The 18310-nt window shown below is 43.8% G+C and overlaps 1 protein-coding gene across 8 annotated transcripts in view; it reads left to right on the top strand.

Annotated features, from left to right (window-relative positions):
- LOC308402549 (dedicator of cytokinesis protein 3-like) overlaps positions 1-18310 on the top strand; it is a 252665-nt gene that overhangs the window by 136452 nt on the left and 97903 nt on the right. For all 8 annotated transcript variants that reach the window (XM_080891465.1, XM_080891466.1, XM_080891470.1 and 5 more), the window contains exons 4-5: positions 1492-1547; positions 12876-12972. In XM_080891465.1, the coding sequence (XP_080747591.1) occupies positions 1492-1547; positions 12876-12972 (153 nt within the window). The remainder of the gene's footprint in view (positions 1-1491; positions 1548-12875; positions 12973-18310) is intronic.

The following is an 18310-nucleotide window of genomic DNA, read 5'->3' as shown; positions in this document are numbered from 1 at the left end:
CAGTTCAGGGCCTCTAGTGACTCGATATGTCACATAGTGTGAAAAACAGCCCGAGAATTTAACCCCAGAGGTAGAGCACAAACCTGAAAACAAATAAAATAAATATAAAACAAATAATAATAATTTAAAATTTAAAGACAATAAATTGAATATACTGAAATCTCTCGTGGGACACTTTCCTCACTGCTTGCCTTTCATGCCTGCTGGTTTTGTCTTATTCCAGCTAAAATGATCTCAGCCTGATTTGTTTGGATCAGAGGTTTTTTTTTGCTTTTTTCCTCCCTCTTTATTTCTAAAGTTTTGCACATGTAATTTGACATATCAGGCCCAATACAGCAAGTACCAACCGATATAAAGACATATATCAAAACAAATTAGGCCATTAAAATTCAGATGATAACAAAAAAACACGAAAAAAGAAAGAAAAAAAAAAGGAAGAGAAACAAAAAAAAACCCAACAACAGCCCACGCACAGAGAACAACAACAACAACAAAAAACCACAAAAAATAAAATAAATTTAAAAATCAACTCCCTCCCAAAACCATAACAAAATGATCAGAGTTTAAGCTGATTGGTCCAATCAGTGTTGCCCCGGGAACGTCACTGGATCAATGTAATCTCTTTGCAGTGTGATCTTTACTGGACTTTAACACAGTTGAAACAGCTGCAAGTCCAAGCAGTTCATTTTATGCCCATCACATCAGAACAGGTGGAGACAGCGGGACCCAATGTTTCCTGTATAAACCCCACCCTTCCTCAGACCCTGTAGAGTCCTTCTTCATTATATACTTTTATTGTACAGCCCTGACCAAAAGTTTATGATCACCTGAAAATCATATTTTGCATAGGAAAGAAAAGCGTCTGGACTTATTTAAGTTGCTTGAAGACGTTTCACCTCTCATCTGAGAAGCTTCTTCAGTTCTAAGGTCAAATGGTGGAGAGTCCCAGATATAAACCTAGTGGGAGTTTCCCCCCAAAGAGGGACAAAGGACCCCCTGATGATCCTCTACCTAATCACATGAGCTGTCTTCAAGCTGTCTTCGCATGAGTCTTCCAGCAACTCAAACAAGTCCAGACGCTTTTCTTTGCAAGCTCCTTAGACTACGATGACCTGGATGACTGAGAACCTTCACAGACGTTTAGGACCACGTGCCTTTAAAAGGCCAAATCTGTGCAAAAATGTGATTCGCTGTCATTTTCTGTCAGGTCACAGTGTCATGACGTTCTGATGGCAAAGGCAGCATGTATTTCTCTTCACTGGAAGATCTCCAATCAAAGACAAGAAGTGACCTGCCTAGCCTGCCATCAGCCTCCGTTATAACTTATTATTGTACACGAATGATTGAGGAGCGTCTCGCTGCTGCACACAGAGGATAGTCTTTACTCTGCATGTCTTTATCGTGATCTGTCTCTCGGTGTTATTGGATGGGAAGTAGACGGTGATTAATTATCTTTCTTCTCTGTTATTTTTTCTGTCTGTGTCTCTCCAGGGAGTTTTTCCTGCCAGCTACGTTCACTTGAAGAAGGCCATCGTCACCAACAGAGGGTAAGTGTGTAAACCTGCGACACTACACTGAGCCTCTGTGAAACCTCAGGCTCGGTTAGACTCACGCTTTCGATGAATTTAACACCTTCACTGACTCCAGCATCATGTTTCAGTTTGAGGGCTGAAAGCAGTCGTGTTGAACATAAAAACAGCAAAAAGCATTTATTGTCCTCTGAGCCTTTCTTTCTCTCCTGTTACTCATTCAGTCATTAGTGTCTCTTTTCTGTCTGAAGAGGATTTTAACCAGAGCTTCACGGACAGAGCGTCGCTAACAGCCTCTGCTGAGAGTGACAATACGTTATACTGCCAAACGTATTCAGTCAGCCCTGCATTTGTTCCAGTCACTTCCACAGGCTTTTAAAATAAATGCAAAGTTTCCTTATTGTCTGACTCATTAATGAAAGCTGCACATGTGGCAGCTAATACCTGCAGGCCAAAACGATCGAGTCTGTTTTTTGTCATAAAGTAGAGAAAAAGTGTATTATTCGTACCACCTGCACATGTGGCGTGGTTTGCAGCACACACATGCACACGGTGAGCCACTGCAATCATCTGTGGGAAACCCAGTCTTGCTTTTAAGAGCACCAGCTCTGCACTTGTTTTCAAGGTACTAATGAGGTTAACATCTTGGAGAAGTTGCCACAGTTTTTCGGTGGATTCAGTCCGAGTCTTCTGCTTGTATGATCCTGGCCTGAACCTGAGATGTTGATCTGGGCTCTTTGGCGCCCTGCTTCCTGCTGCAGGACTTGCTGCTCTGCTTTCAGCTGAAGAACAGTCTTTGTGAGTCTGGCTGCATGTTTAGATCGCTGTGAGTTTGGGGGCCGATCAGACTCCTTCCTGATGGTGTTGTGAGATAACAATCATCGAACATGCCAAAAGCCTTTTGCACCATACTGTATGTCATCATCTTTTAGTCACTCCAGATCTGATCCGATTTGAGTCGCCCTCGTGTACCGAATGTGGGATGATGCCACAGTCGGGTATATTTTATATCCGCAGTGCTGGGAGGCATTTTTCTTCTTCTGCAGCTAAAACTGTTTAGGAGGTAATTTGATGAAATCTGCTTTTCTGTTGGGATCAGTTGTTTTGAGACTCATTCTTTCTAAATAAGGTATAAACCTCCTTTTTTCTCATTTCCTTCCAAGTTCAACTGTACATATTTTAATACATTAGCATAATTATTTGGAAAAGCTTTAAAAACAAAAAACAAAAAACAAAACCCTCCAAAATTCAGATTAATCAGCGTTACAGAGCGTGTCGCGATTTGCATAAGAGTTTTTTAATTAAAGGCAGAGAGTAAATTAATTGGAATTAGTGAATCTTTTAGAGTTTCAAGTAGGCCCCCGGGGCAGAGACGGAGAGTTGGTGTATTTTACTGAAGGAAGATGGAGGCTGCTGCATGATGACAAACATAATTAAAGACTGTTGATCAAGTGGGTCTTAAAGCAGCAGAGCTTTCGATGTGCACGTGGGTGTGTGTGAGGGAATAAGAGAATTACACTGTGTGTGTCTTCACTGTACAAACAAATGAGCCATGTTCAGTATGAGTTACAGACACTCAAGGGGTGGTGTAGGTGGAGGCGTGTTGCTTCAGGTACCAATTAAAATCCGTACTGACAAACAGAATAAAGCTAGTACTTCATGTTTTACCTCAGGGATGATACGCTGGACCGTGCATGCACTTGATTGGTCAGCTCGGCATTACATCAGCTCGTGTTGAGCCAACTTCAACTCTAAGTTTTCTTGCTGGAGCTCCCTGAGCACCACCTGCTCCCTGCTGCACTTATTCTAACTCACTGATGTTTCTTCTCAGTTCACGAGCACTGTGGTAGTTCAGACTGTGTTGAACCTTTACTGTAATTACAACACGGAGAGAACGTTTGGAAGAATGGAACAAAATTTACTGTGAGAGAAAATCTATTTGGTGATTAGACCCCGATGACCCAACGTGTCATTACGGGATCCCAGCGGTGGCAGGATTTAGGACGGGACCCCCGGAATCAGGACGCTGGTGATTTAGATGGAGGCTTGGATGGAGCTCTGAGTGATTCGGGGGAGGCGGAGATGGGGAGGAGGCTGGTTGCACATATGAGAGCCTGAAAGAGAGAATGACAATGAGGACCGAGATATAATGTAATGATGTAAGTGTTGCGTTTGAGAGCGTGGGAAAGTGGAAGTGATGTAAAGAACAGACAACCAGGAAAAAAGACAGACATATAACTTAGGCGTAAGCTTCATATAATTATTGAATTATGTACATCAATGTTTTACATTACTGCATTAAAGAAAACGGGATGTGATCACAGTAACGTGGTACACCCACCAACAGGGCTCGATCGCTGTGATTGGTCTGCTGGGTAAAAGGTGACCAACAAAGAGTTGACCATCCAGCACTGCTCACAGCACCAAGGAGGATGTCTGCTCTGCATGAAGCAGGCAGCAGGACATCTGTACAGTAGATGCTTCTGAGCTTTAGTGAACCTTCTTTTCATAAAACTTCCACTTTTACTGTCCGGTGAGAATCAGCGTAGTCACTCTGCACCCTAGAAAATCTGACAGTGATCTTTAATGTCTCATGTGTTTGAGACGGCACGGAGAGATTTGAATATCCTTATGTAAAAACTGCAGCATGAGGTCAAATGAGTTTAGCGGATTTTAATTTGTTCCTGTGGAGTCGGCCTGCCTGCGTCCCTGTGTCGATCCACCAGTGTACAGCAGCCTGCAGGTTTGTGCCAGGAAGCTCTCAGAGCTGACATTTACAATTATCACAACCCTGCACTTCATTACTACACATGGAGAGAGAAACCTACTGTACAAGTGCACGCGACACATTTATAGTAACGGTACAAAAAGACTTGAACAGCAAAATGCACCAAAAAAACCTAACAAACAAAAAACACTTGCAGGCATAAAAGAATGAAATCAGGCTCATGTCTGAAGTTAAATGAACACTTTGTGTAGAGCCTGTGTGAGCTCCTCAGTGAGTCTGATCACCTGCTTACTGTTTGTTTGCAGCTCCAGTCAGACCCAGGACCTGACTCTCATCAGGTTTTCTGCACAGTGCATGTGAATCGATTATGAAGTGACAGATTTTTAACTCACCGGATCGTTTGGTCAGTTCTTTTCTGGCATTTTGGCTCCACCTGGACTGACGCGAGGTTTTGCTACATGGAAAAAAAAGTTTGTCCAAATGAATTAAAATGACTGTTCAATAGCAGAAGGTAGCAGCACAATGTTCCTGAGAAGCACTGAAGCATCTGAGGCTGGGAGTTTGTGTGGCTCCCTCTGCAAACAGTCAAACAGGCTGATGGGAGCAGCAGGTCAGTGAAATGCTCTACAGGCTCGTTTTTAATCCTTTATTCCAACAAGTTTAACAAGCAGAATAATTCAAACACTTCAGGCAAGTTCCACTGCCTTTCAAGTTTATGTAAAGAAACAACTGAGCTGACAACTCGGTCAAAACTACCAATAAACTGTCATTAAATACAATATACTCCCAACTGGGTTAGGGTTCATATTTTTATTGGGTTGATAATTTAGATGAAGATGTCATTTTCTTCCCTACAGGTCCAGTATACCCAGACTTTCTCTCTAATATTGAACCTCATGATTAACAGCTGAAAGTAACAGTAGCACGCTCCTGAAAAGCACCGAAGCCTCAAAAAGAAACACAGATGCTGTAAAACGTACATTTTTTGCACCATTTCTTCTACATTTGAAGGTTTAATACGAGGAGACGATCTGTGCTCCACCAAAAACAGAAATACATTTGTTTTACTAGTTTCTTATTACTTTTATGATTAAAAGAAAATAATTTCATACATTGCACAAGTTTTGTATTTGGCAGCAGCAGCATGGTGCTCCAGAGATCAGTGCTGCTATCTTTGAGTTTGAATCTTCCTGCTTGGTTTCTGCAGATTTCCTTCACACCTGCCTGTTAGCTGGACCTCATTGGTTGTAGGTGCATGTGGTCGCACGTGGACCCACTCTGCTCTGTGTGGACCCACTCTGCTCTGTGTGGACACAGACTAAAGCTGCACAAATGACAAAACATGCTTATGAACTCATAAATAATGAGTCGGTTACAAAAGACAAATTTTAAAAATGTGCAGTGCATTGTGACGTTGTGAATAAATGGCAGTATGTGCAGTTCACATCTAAATGAATAGTTAATGTTACATGCAGTGCTGCGTGTAACCTCTGGGCGCCGTGAACAGTGTGGACGTATTTTTAGAAGCAGTGTTGCGCTGTTTGCACGGTGACCCTCAGCTCAGCGATCGGTGCGGTGAAATGACGGCCGCCCTGCATTTAACCCCAAGTTAATGTCAGCATACGGAGCTTGATGGTTTTCATCTTTGACGCCAGCTTCATGTTTGTGATCCACAGATGGAAAAGAGCACATGTGTTTAAAAAAGAGAGAAAAGTGCTCCGTGTCTGCACGTGTACGCTTTTATCATTTCTTATCAGAGCCAATCATTTCTTTTTCCTTTCCCACTCTTCTGTCATCCTGCCTCGGTCCATTTTCTAACTTTTTGATTTTGAAGCTGTTTCTTAACAATTCAAAGCACCAAATAAACGAAAATAAGACGCTAAAACCAAATCCCTCGTTCTAACTTTGTCTGAGCTGCTTAAGCACCAGGCTGGATTTACTGTAGCTTATCACGTATCATTTAAGGGACAATTTACTCATTATCCTAACTTAATAATGTCACATTTTCCCATGAATGCAGTCTTTTTGAAAATGCAAAGAAAAGCTTTTATACCAGTTTGGATTCGTGCTGCAAAGATTGTGGAGCATTAAATAAATTTTATGAAGCACAAAAGAACTTCTCATCTTTTCCGTGTTCGCATTTCAGGGTGACTTGAGCTAATGTAAAACCTAAGAGACCATCAACAGTGAGAGCGGTTTGTTGGGTTCAAAGTGTCATCATCTAATAACTGATTAAGCCATCAAGATTCAAATTAGTTTCATTTAAATACTGCCAGTTCACAAGAACAGCCACGAGGCTCTTTATATGTTTAGGTAATGAGCCTACAGGCTTATATGGAAAAACCCATTTGGTGATAGTGGGGGGGGAGAACTCCCTTTCTAGGTGAAAAAGCTTCCAGCAGAACCGAGCTCTGTGAGGGGAGAGGATAACACGAGAGACCACAAACAGCAAACGGGACAAATCACAAACTACGAGACAGAATCACACATTTGCTGGATCGTGTGAGCGCTTCAGTTCGCTGTCTGCTGGGAGTTCAGTAAATAGAGCTTAATACAGCTCAAGTACACAGACTGAGTCGGATGACGCACCAAATCAAAGCAGTTTAATGGCAGGAAGCATGACAACATCCCTGGAGACTAGAAGCTGGTAGTCATGGTGAAACACACCACAGATGGAGGCTCAGCTGAGGCATCCAGGTAAGGTGGAGATGTGGAGGAGGTGAGTTGCATGAATGAGAGTCTGAAATGCAGAATAACAGAATAGCAGTGAGATTTAAAGCACAGGGAACAGAGAGACTAACCGGCTCTCAGAAAACAGGCAAAAAGACTATTGGATCAAAGACGACAGAATTGAGTTTGACAGGGTGGGAAAGCGGAAATGACGAAAGAGCAGCAGCTCAAACACTCAGGGCTGCAGGCAGGTAGGAGAAAACAGAGCGGATGACGGAGGTTGGACAGCAGTGCTCTGGTCAGGATGTGCCAGCTATTCCGTTTTAATGGCCAGCAGGGGGCGCCTGCTCTGAGTACAGGAGTCATCCTGCTCCTTGGATCTTTGGCCTCAGTAAAAACTTGATCCTGATCAGTCCTGCTGCTCTCAGCCACGAGGCTTAATTCCTGCTGAATGTCCTTCATTTAGTGCAGTGTGACCCTAATAACCGCAGAGATAACGGCGGAGCGTGTCGACATGCTCGGGTTTGATTTTTGAGCTCAGAGCATCTGACTCACCTGACTTTTCTGTTTAACTAAAATTAAGAAAGACTCAGACTTTTGTGTCCATACTGTCACCTAGTGCACTGGTGTCCTTCCACTCTCACACATGATATCCATGAAACCAGAAGCTATAACTTAAGATGCACATTTAAGGAAACCAGTTAACAGTTAACAGAGTACTGCAAGAAAAACAATCCCAGTCTGACTTACATCGGCTCATCGCTCCAAAGTCATTGGGGTATTTGTCTCTATCAGCCGTTTGACCCTGGTGGTGTTAGTCTCTGCATCTCCTCCATCACTGGTCGGCCAATCACGACCTTTAAAAACTGATCATTTATGAATTATTATTATTTCAAACATCACAAACACTTCAGTTCAACCTGTTCTTACATATTCATCAAAGCATATCTCTGCTGATCATCGTCTGAATGGTAGCTGGCTGTCAGGGCTGAAACCACATTAGAGTTTGCAGGAGGGCGTGGTCTGTGTCGCTGCTGCGGGGAGGCTGACACACCGGAGCTGCATCAGTTCATCACGCCTCCCCTGCATTTAAGTCTGTACCGGGTCCTGAGTATGTGAGGCTGGCAGCTGAAACCACATTAGAGTTGTTTCAAGATGAAAACTGACGTTCACCCCTCGGCCATAGGCTGGTGGGGTACTGTCGACGCCCCGCTGGGCAGCCAGGTGTCCGCAATTAGTCGAGAACAAGGTAACATAGGATTTTCACATTCATACCAGGTGTAGCTACTAAAAATCTGGAATGAGTTTAAATCTCAGCAAACTTGACCTCAAGGCCAAGGTCAGAGGTCAGGTTTTTTGAAAATCTTGTGAACATAACAGCTCAATGATTTTGAAATTCATCCTATTAGTGCATCCACAGGCAGGCTGAGGGGTAGCACCGGGCCGTCAGTGTTTTTATAACATGAACGTTCTGGGTTTGAATCTGAGGGTCATCTGAGGAGTTTGTAGGGTGTTGAGGACGACACACTGATGCACACGGCTCAGCAGGGTTTTTCAGCTGCTGTGACAGAAAACGTATATAAACACACGCCCGGTCCAAAGCCAAGTTCAGCTGTGGTCTGAGGTGGTGAGTGTTATGGACTACGGTAAGTGCTAAAAGTGCACTTAGTGGCTCTGTTGTTGAGGTCCGAGAGGTCAGGAGCAGAAAAAGCTCCATCGAACCTGTTTTTGCTGGACGCAGTTAGCAGGGTAAAAACATCAGGATGTGTTAGATTACAGGATGTGGTGGGGTTTGATGCACCAGCGATAGAAGGCGGGGGCCAGCAGCTCTTATGTGATGCTGTGTTTGCTGCCAGCAGGTGTAAACAGTAGGCTGGCTAAAGCCGTGTTTATTATCTACGTCCGAGCTGCCGGGAGCTGTCAAACTGCTTCATTGGAGGTGGATTCAGATGGGAGCAGTGTGCGCTCGATGTGCCAGTGACATTCAGCTGTCACAGACTGTAAGTGCACCACTGCGTAAAGTGAGAGATGGAGTGCTGCTGAAGTGCTGATACAGTCATTTATGCAGAGGGTGTTGAGAAATGGACTAAGGATACAACCACGAGGGGCTCCGGCATTGATGCTGCTCCGCCTCTTCTGACAGCCTGCGATCTTTTAGTGAGACGCACTTTGCCATGCTAATGTGTCATGCAGTACACTGGAAGCATCATTGAAAATGTTTTCTGTAATGCACAAAAACTAAGAAATAAGAGGCTGGATTGGAGTCGTTTAAAGCAGCCCAGAGAATACAGAATATTAAATCGCTGTAAAGTTTTAAACACAGCTGTGGGGTATGAATATAACCAAAGGATGAAAGACAAAAAGAATTTCCCCCAAAAATCTCTTCTTCTCTCAAGAGTTTCAAAACAGAGGCAGCGAGTGTTTTTAAGAATGAACTGCATGGAGAATAACAGAGAATAATAATAAAGAGAGGCTGTTATGAGGCAGCAGATGAAAATATAAGTGGCTTGAGACTGACGGAGAAACACTGTGGCAGCTCGGGGCAGCGATGACTCGGGGCAGAGATAACCAGATGGAGACTAGTTGTGGGGCACGGTGAGAGAGGATATGGATAAAGATTTGCAAACAACAGAAACACAGACAGAGGTCAGGCTAGGAGACAGAAACCAAAGACTGTGGGGATGTGGGTGCAGAGGGAGACAGAGCACAAAGAGGGAAGAAATGCAGGAGAGACAGCAGAAAAGGGGGAATAACAGGAAAGGCAACACAGAAGAGGAAGAGGAAGCTGTGAAGAGGAGAAAGAGTAGAATGTGCAAATGGATGATGGAGATGTGCCAGAAAAGAGAGGAGGAGGAACACGAGGCAGGGAAGCAGGAGGAGGGAGCGATTAGGCTGAGTGAAAAGTAGAACAGAGGCGAAGAGGAGGAGACGCGTCTGTGATACAAGTGTAACTAATGTGTGTGAAATCACCAGGCGGCCGCCAGCTACGGCTCAGCTGGGAGATCAGCTAATCTGGCACACTGGCTTTTATTAATTAATCAGTTACTGTATGCGACGGAGGGAAGGGGGGTACGTGAGCAGAGGGGTAAGAAGGAAAGAAGTGCTTCCCTGAGTGAGGGAGGGGCGAGCAGAAAGGTAGCGTGGGATGAGAAGAAGAACAAAAGTGTGTGTGTTGCTTTAATGCTCTTGACTCCAGGCTGGAGACGCAGCTTTCAGTTCTAGTGAAGAAATCCCTGATGCTCAAAACTATGTACAAGTGCTTAGGTGAAACGAGGTCTTTGTCTTCAGCTGCTTTTCTTTGTTCCACCTGAAGACGTGAGCAGGAGGTAGAGCAGGTCATCTACTGATGGAAGGTCGGTGGTTCGATCCCCGGCTGCTCCGGACTGCAAAGAGGCCAAACACTGAACTGGAGTTTCTCCTGAGTGAATGACAGATAGAAAGACTGAGCTGTGTTGTATAAGGCGCTTGGCAAAAGTAAGACCCATTTTATCCAGGCCACATTTGGAAACAGTAATCCATGCTTCAAAATGCTGCTGCACTTTGCTGCTGGGAGGTGAGGTGAAGGCGCGTTGTCCTCCTATGCATGGGAGGACAATGCATAGGAGGATTGTCCTCCCATTCAAAGGACAGGTTCATTAAACTCAACCTGTCCTTGGTGCATTGTCCCTCAACCGTCCAAGGAATACATCGATTATTTCCTGGAGCTTTCAGCGATTTCTGGACCCTGTGGATTCCTGCCTCATCCCTGTGGTCGGCCTGGATGATGCTCCTTCGTGACCCCTGTCCTCCTCGGCTCAATGTGCGCCAGGCGAACCTCTGCGATCTCAGGCCGCTGTGTCGGGCTCCCTATGCAGCTGAGCCTCACACCTCTGCCCCAGCTCCTGTCAGGATTGGCCTGGTAAACGCCAGACCGCTGGTGAACAAAGGAGGAGTTATTTACCTCCTGGAACCTGGACTTTATGTGCGTCACTGAGATTTGGCTTAACACGTGAGTCCGGTATTTTATCCGAACTTTTACCAGCGGCTTGTTCCTATTTTAACACACCGAGGACATCAGGGGAGGAAGAGGTACAGCGGGTGATTTTTTTTAAAAAGGATTTTAAATGTAAACTGTGATTTTTAGAGTTTTCATCTTCCAGCCTTGAGCTCACATGTTTTGAAGTTAATCACTCTAACTCAGTGATCATTGCTGTTATTTATCGTCCCTCTAAATACAATAAGAACTTCATAAATTACCTTTCAGAACTTCGAGCTGGGACTTTGCCCAACTACGATCATGTTTTTATTGTGGGAGGTTTTAATATCCATGTCTGCTGTCCAGACAAACCTCTGGTGAAAGGGTTTTTAAGCCTGACTCTTTTAATCTGGTCCAGTCCATACCCGGTCCCACACACGAACACAGAAACACACTAGGCTTGGTCTTGTCACACAGTCTACCTGAGTCAGACGTGGAAATATCTGACGCTGTCTTTTCTGATGCTGTTTTCACGAAACCACCGCACATGTTCGCCACTGTTGGATCATTAACCCTTCCACTGCTGTCCAGTTCTCCTTTGCTTTTAGCCAGCTGTCTGTCCCTGCTGATCTCACTCCCTTGGACACAGAGGACCTCAACTCCTGGTTTGAATCTTCTTGCCTTACTATACTGGACTCTGTGGCACCATTAAAAACCAGGCAGCCCAAGGCTAAAACCGAGCCTTGGTTTAATAACACCACTTGGGCTGTGATGAGGAAGTGTCATAGAGCTGAATGCAGATGGAAGAGGGACAAACTGCAGGTGTCTCTTCAAATCCTAAGGACTGCTGGCGCCTCTATCAGGATATGGTCAAAGAGGCTAAAAGAAAATACTTCTCCAAGATAATTTCCTCCAACAGTCATAATCCATGTGTGTTATTTAACTTAATGACACATTAATATCTGGTGTAGTCCCTGCTAATTTTAAGCATGCATAAGAAACCCGCCCTGGACCACACTGTATTGGCTAACTACAGGCCATCTCCAAGCTGTCTTTTATGTCTCAAATCTTAGAGAAAATTGTATATTCCCAGTTGATGGATTTTTTAAATGAGAACGGCATCTTAGAGGTCTTTCAATTAGGCTTTAAAAACCTTCATAGCACTGAGTCAGCAGTCTTAAAGGTTTTAATGATTTCCTCCTTTCCTGCGATTCTAGTAATCATGTTGTTCTGGTCCTCCTTGACCAAACACCTGCCTTTGACACTGTAGACCACAACATTTACTGTGGCTTACACCATCTTGCAGACATTCGTGGTACTGCTTTGAATTGGTTTAGCTCTTATCTTTCTGACAGAACTGTTAGTGTTAACCTTTTAGGGCACGAGTCCTTTTCTGCTCCTCTTCAGTTTGGGGTCCCACAGGGCTCAATTTTAGGGCCTCTGCTTTTTTCATTATATTTACAGCCCGTGGGAACCATCCTTAGAAGGCATGTGATATCCTTCCACTGTTATGCTGACGACTGTCAGATTTATCAATGTGCATGATCTGTACACCTGTTTTTGATAATAAAGCTGGCTTTGACTTTGACAGTTTACCTTATTTCATATAAGGTAAACCATATGCTTTGTGTTTCCACCTGTGCATGAAGTGTGCTTTGTTGGTACAGGCAGTATAAGTGGATTCTCTGTGCTTTAACAAGATTAGTGTTTGGATTTCTGCTTCACTGAACTGTCAGTTCACTTTAATTCATTAGTGTAGAAACCTGACACACGTAACTCCACACAGTCGCCAAGTTCCTCTGGTGACAAAGCAGGCCAAGCTTTTATTGTCTCTCTTACTTTTACGCGCGCTAACAATTTCACATGTAAAGGCTTTGTACTGTGGACGTGCTGCTCTGTGTGTCCTTAAATCTGCTTCAGTTATGGACATCTGATGCTTGTCCAAACCCAGCAGCTGTGAATTAAATGTGTGTGTGTCTGTTTTCTATTGCAGGCCACATGAGACTGTGGTGCCTCTTGAAGACCCCATTGTCACCGAGGTCACGTCAACACTGCAGGAATGGGCCTTACTGTGGAAGCAGCTCTATGTGGTAAGCAGCGCGGAGCATCCGTGTGCATCGTGCCGCTTTGTTGTCAGGAACAAAGGGAATGCAACAGACCGAGTCCCCCAAAGCCCGACATCTTTAGAAAGAATCCAGTCGCTGCTTAATCTCAGCAAACATCATTATTATCACATGTATTCTGAAGCTGTCCCAGAATCTGAAAGTGCTGCAGTTGTTTTTGTTTTCGTGAAGAACTATTCTTGGAGGTTAACTAAAACTAACCCAGCCTACGGTGTGGGGAGGCCTTCAGCAGCAATTGGTGCTTGATAAATCTCTGTTTTGAAGAAAGAAATACAAGTAGCTGATCAACCAATCAGAACGCTGCACAGCTGCAAATCTTAAAAACATCTGCTCTTCATTTTTCCCACACCTAGTACAGTTTTTCTTGTTTTGTGGGTTTATAACCAACTAAATAAATGAGAGACTCAGGTTAACTTTACTTTAGCTGGTTTTGTAACGTGGGTTCATCCCAGTTCACACAAAATCTCCAACTCAGATCTTTTCTCTGTGTAAATCGGTGAAAGTGAATATTTTCTGGATGAATTCAGTGGACCAGCTGTGAAAAAAGAAACTCCCGCTGCTGGGATCAATAGCAAAAATAATGCACAATAAAATAAATAAAACATGTTCATCTGAGGATAACAAATAATAATTACTACTTCTTATTGCACAGCTGTGTGAGAACAGAGAAATGGAGGATACTGATTCTGACCTGTATTAAAATAAAAATATTCTCAACCAATCAGATTTCTGAATTGCACCAAAGACCTCTGAATGGGAACACTGACTTGTGTCCAGCCTCGGCCTGTGCTGCCCACAGATTCATGTATTTTTAAGGTGCGATGTTCCTGAGATGTGCCTGGCTCTGAAAGCACAGTGAAGGCTTTCTGTACAAAAGTGCAAAGGCTGCAAGCAGTAACTGTGAGCTCGCTGTCACTCATATCTGCATCACTGTCAGCCAATCAGATTTTTCACTCACTCCACCCTCTCTGTCCAGCCATCAGTTCGTAGCCTTTTTTCGTACTTTTAGGCCATCTGTCTTCTCGCCACTTCCTGTCGCAATATGTGATCGGAAATCCATCTGTCCCTAAACGGATAGAGGGGAAAGTAATCCGTGCATTAGGCCTGGTTGTAATCTAAAACTGTCGCTGTGCTCCGTCTCCTGTCTCTGTTCCGATGGTTATTTTCATCACTCATCTTCCTCGTGTCCTGCCAGCCCCGTCGCTCTGTGCTTTTATTCTGGTTTAACAGACTTTTGTCTTTGCTCCCTGCCAGAGTTGAAGAGATGAAAGACAAAATTGTCATTGTCGGGTTCTGCGTGACAGATTTTCTATTTCCATCCTGACAGATCTGACATTAACGAGTGTTTTGTCACTGACAAAGTGAATGTCCTCTTAAAGCAGATGAAAATCCAGCAACAAGGAATGCTCGTGCGTTGTGGACGGATGGAGAGATATAGGAGTAGATTAGAGAGAATGACTGTCTTTGTTGCAACACTGTCTGCTTATAGATAAGCACACATGCAGATAAGAAATAATAAGCCCGTAAACAGAAAAGGACGTGGAGAGGAGACAGAGAGAGGCATGCCGAGGTCTAAAACGATGAAGCTGGTGCTGAGCATCAGCGCACTGCGGAGCAATTCTCTGGTTTGTTAGAAGGGAAAGATTTTTGGTATTTCATGGGATAACAATCAAATTTTCCATACTTAAAAAATTGCCACCATAAGTTAAATTGAAATTACTATTATAATGTAAATGCCAAAAAACATGACTTGCAGAAAAGAGTGTGCTCTACATGCAGACAGTGGGCACAGTTGAGCCATAATCTGGGCGACTTTTGGCACCGTTCCCTCAGTTAGGGCACTGACGAGTGTTGTGTGGAACAGACGATCTGGACTTTAGATGCCTGCTCTGCAAACTCAGATGTGCCCTAAGTCAGCGGTCTCCAACCTTTTTTGCGCCACGGACCGGTTTATGTCCGACAATATTTTCACGGACCGGCCTTTAAGGTGTCGCGGATAAATATAACAAAATAAAACTAGTACCGGTACCGAAAAAAATAAGATTTATTCATAACACACGTGAAAAGACCCAGGAAAACCGAGTTAACGATAAAAACGTTAACAAAATAACGCTGAAAACTGATAAAAACCCTGAAAACCAGACATTTCACACCTGAGCCTCAACTCTCGCGGCCCAGTACCAAACGACTCCGAGGCCCAGGGGTTGGGGACCGCTGCCCTAAAGGCCACAACGCACCTAATATTTGGACGTGTGGCTGAGCTGAAGCATACACATTTGACTTGAGTCAAGGCAAAATGTGGTCCATGGAAACCAAATTACACCAAAACAATGATTTAGAGCTGGGTATAAGGAACAAGTATCCCCCTTACATGTTGGACCTTTGATGGACCTCAGATATGTTTTATTGCAGGACAAATGTTGAAAGAGGAAATAAAAAATTTGAAGATGCTGTAAAATCCTATTCATTATTAACTAGCAGCACTTTTCCTGTTAATGGTTATTGTTGTTATAACAGTGAGTTATCTCATGAACCAATGCAAAAACATGACGCAAAGACAACCATGACGTGAGGAAGTCTGTATCATCAGTAGTGAGGATGTGTGAGTGGATAAGTGCTGCGCTCCAGAACATCGGAGCCGCAGTTTAATAGAGAAAAAACTAAACCAGGTGCTTCCCGTTGTCCTGATGGTGTGCATCACCCACCTTCTGCAGTAGAGAGGAATAAAGAGAAGTAAGGAGAGCAACCAGACCATCACAGTGGAAAAAAATCCAAGTGCAAAACACAAACGGGCTGCGATCCAGGGTCTCCTGTCTGCTAAGCTCCCTCCTACCTCCTAAAGCAGACTGTGCAGCTCTGCAAAGCTGTTATCTCTCAGCAGCCAGAATCGCTGCGGACGCACCGACACCGATAGACACCTTGCACTTAACGGTGAAACACAGGTGGCGTCTGCCAGAACGGCGCTATGTGACGCCCGGGGAATGTGCAAATTTGCCAAAATGCTGCCTGGAAGCAAAATGCTGACACACTGATGTCAGAGCCCACTTTAAGCATTTTCATATTAATTTAACGTTTTTCTAGAGCTTGTACAAAAATATAATAATTGGCAGTGAGTCATAGAAACCTGTGTGACTCCCAGTTCACATATTTGTGTGTATACTTGTTTTTTTCCCTCTCTCACATCCACACACACACACATAAAGATGCTCAGACGTGGCTGTCATCACTGCACGCATGAATAAATGCAGAAACATCGACATGCTGAAGTCTCAGTAAGTGGACATTTGGTGGGTCTGCAGTCTGTAGAGGTGACAAATGCAGCAGAGCAGGGAGGCCAAGACACACACACACACACACCCACACACACACACCCACACACACACACACCCACACACACACACACACACGCACGCACACGCACACACACGCACGCACACACACGCACACACACGCACACACACACACACGCACACACACACACACACACCATCTCCTGTGCCCTCTCTCTCTCTCTAGTGTATCTCTCCAATTGCCCTTTGCACACAGCCACAGGCAGTTTACACATTGGTGGCGAAAGTGTGTGTGTGAAAGACGAACCCTAAGACAGTGTGTTAGAGACTGAATAAATAAAAAATATGAGAAAGAAAGCGAGGGCTCGGAGGGGAGAAGGGAAAAGGAGAAAGCATGTGAGACTGAATAAGAGATAACAACTGACAAAGGAGAAATGGAAGATTGCAGCAGAGTGAAGAGAAATACTGGGTTGGCTTCAGTGCTGTGTGGTACTAAATGCATATCAGAGTGGCAGATTATTGGATGCTCTGAGAATCAAGAAACATGGAAACACAATAACCAGTAATTAAACAAGCAAAAAGTGTCAGTGTTTACATGAGGAAAGAAGTTACGGTGCTACAGGGTCACACAAAGTCACATTTAAATTCTTTGCCCTGATGTGATCTTTGGCTGCTTTCTTTATTTTGAGTGTCAGATTTCTGTGTGAATTGGATGTGGTTCAATTCAATTCAATTTTATTTATATAGCGCCAAATCACAACAAAAGTCGCCTCAAGGCGCTTCATAGATACAGAGAAAAACCCAACAATCACATGACCCCCTATGAGCAGCACTTTGGCGACAGTGGGAAGGAAAAACTCCCTTTTAACAGGAAGAAACCTCCGGCAGAACCAGGCTCAGGGAGGGGCGGGGCCATCTGCTGCTACCGGTTGGGGTGAGAGAAGGAAGACAGGATAAAAGACATTGTGTAAACTGGTACCGTGTCACTTCAGTGTTCCTCAGTTTCTCAGATCCATCTGTTATCGTCACATCTGGTTATCACTGCTTTTTTTTTGCCTTTGCCACTTTCCTTGAACAAGTCGAGGCCCAAAGACCTCCAGGAGGTCTGGAGAACTGTTGCTCAAGATACTCTGGCTCCTCGGAAGCTAATTAGAAGTCAATGAAGTCAATGAGAGGTGACTCAAGACTTTTGCACAGTACGGTGGCTGCCTTACGTTAATCACTGGGACTAAACCCAAAGTACCCCCAAGTCACTCTTTGTTGCTGTTTCACAGCTCACTGAGCTCACTGCTCGAGACTGCCCTCTGCTGGTAGTTTTGTGCAGAACAGTAAAACATTGGTTTACAGTTTTTTACAGCCGCTATAGGACACATTTCTCAATACTTAGGTCACGTTTGCAAAACTCTTCACACAATCCTCCTAACTGACCGTCAGCTTGGCAAAGCAGTTCATTTCACATTCAAAATGCACTACAACTACCAAAACACTTCATTCAGGTCTCAAATAAACTCATTCTTCCAGAACACTAGCAAAGGTTGACAGCCGACAAACACACTTTGTCACCCACAAAACAATGACCTAAAAAACACTAACAACATGTAGCATTACAGTGTTTTCTTGTGTAAAACAAGGACACATCTCTGTTTATAATTTCAATATATGTTACTGGAATGAATCAGACATCATGCAGAATTCGTTAATATTTGTTTCTGTATTTTTATTTTTTTGCACTAAGTAATCCCAAAATACAAGAATTTGTATACACACCATCCACTGATACACATACAATAGTAATGCTATTCTACTCCATTTCTGGCTGGGTCCATGTTTACATCACAAAAAAACCTATTCAGCAGTTGTCTCCTTTTGTAATGAAATTGAAGGAGTAACATCTGTGCAGATGTTCATCTACAATGAGAATCAGCTGTGGCTGGTTAAACTGCATTTTTAGATTGGAAATATGTTTCAATATAATATTGCTGTTGGATTTTGCTGTCTTATTCAGTTTTGCATTG

The sequence above is a fragment of the Rhamphochromis sp. 'chilingali' genome, assembly GCF_963969265.1.
Source record: "Rhamphochromis sp. 'chilingali' genome assembly, chromosome: 9".
NCBI lineage: Eukaryota > Metazoa > Chordata > Actinopteri > Cichliformes > Cichlidae > Rhamphochromis > Rhamphochromis sp. 'chilingali'.
Note: the sequence above shows the minus strand (reverse complement) of the source record. Positions and strands in the feature narration are given on the sequence as shown.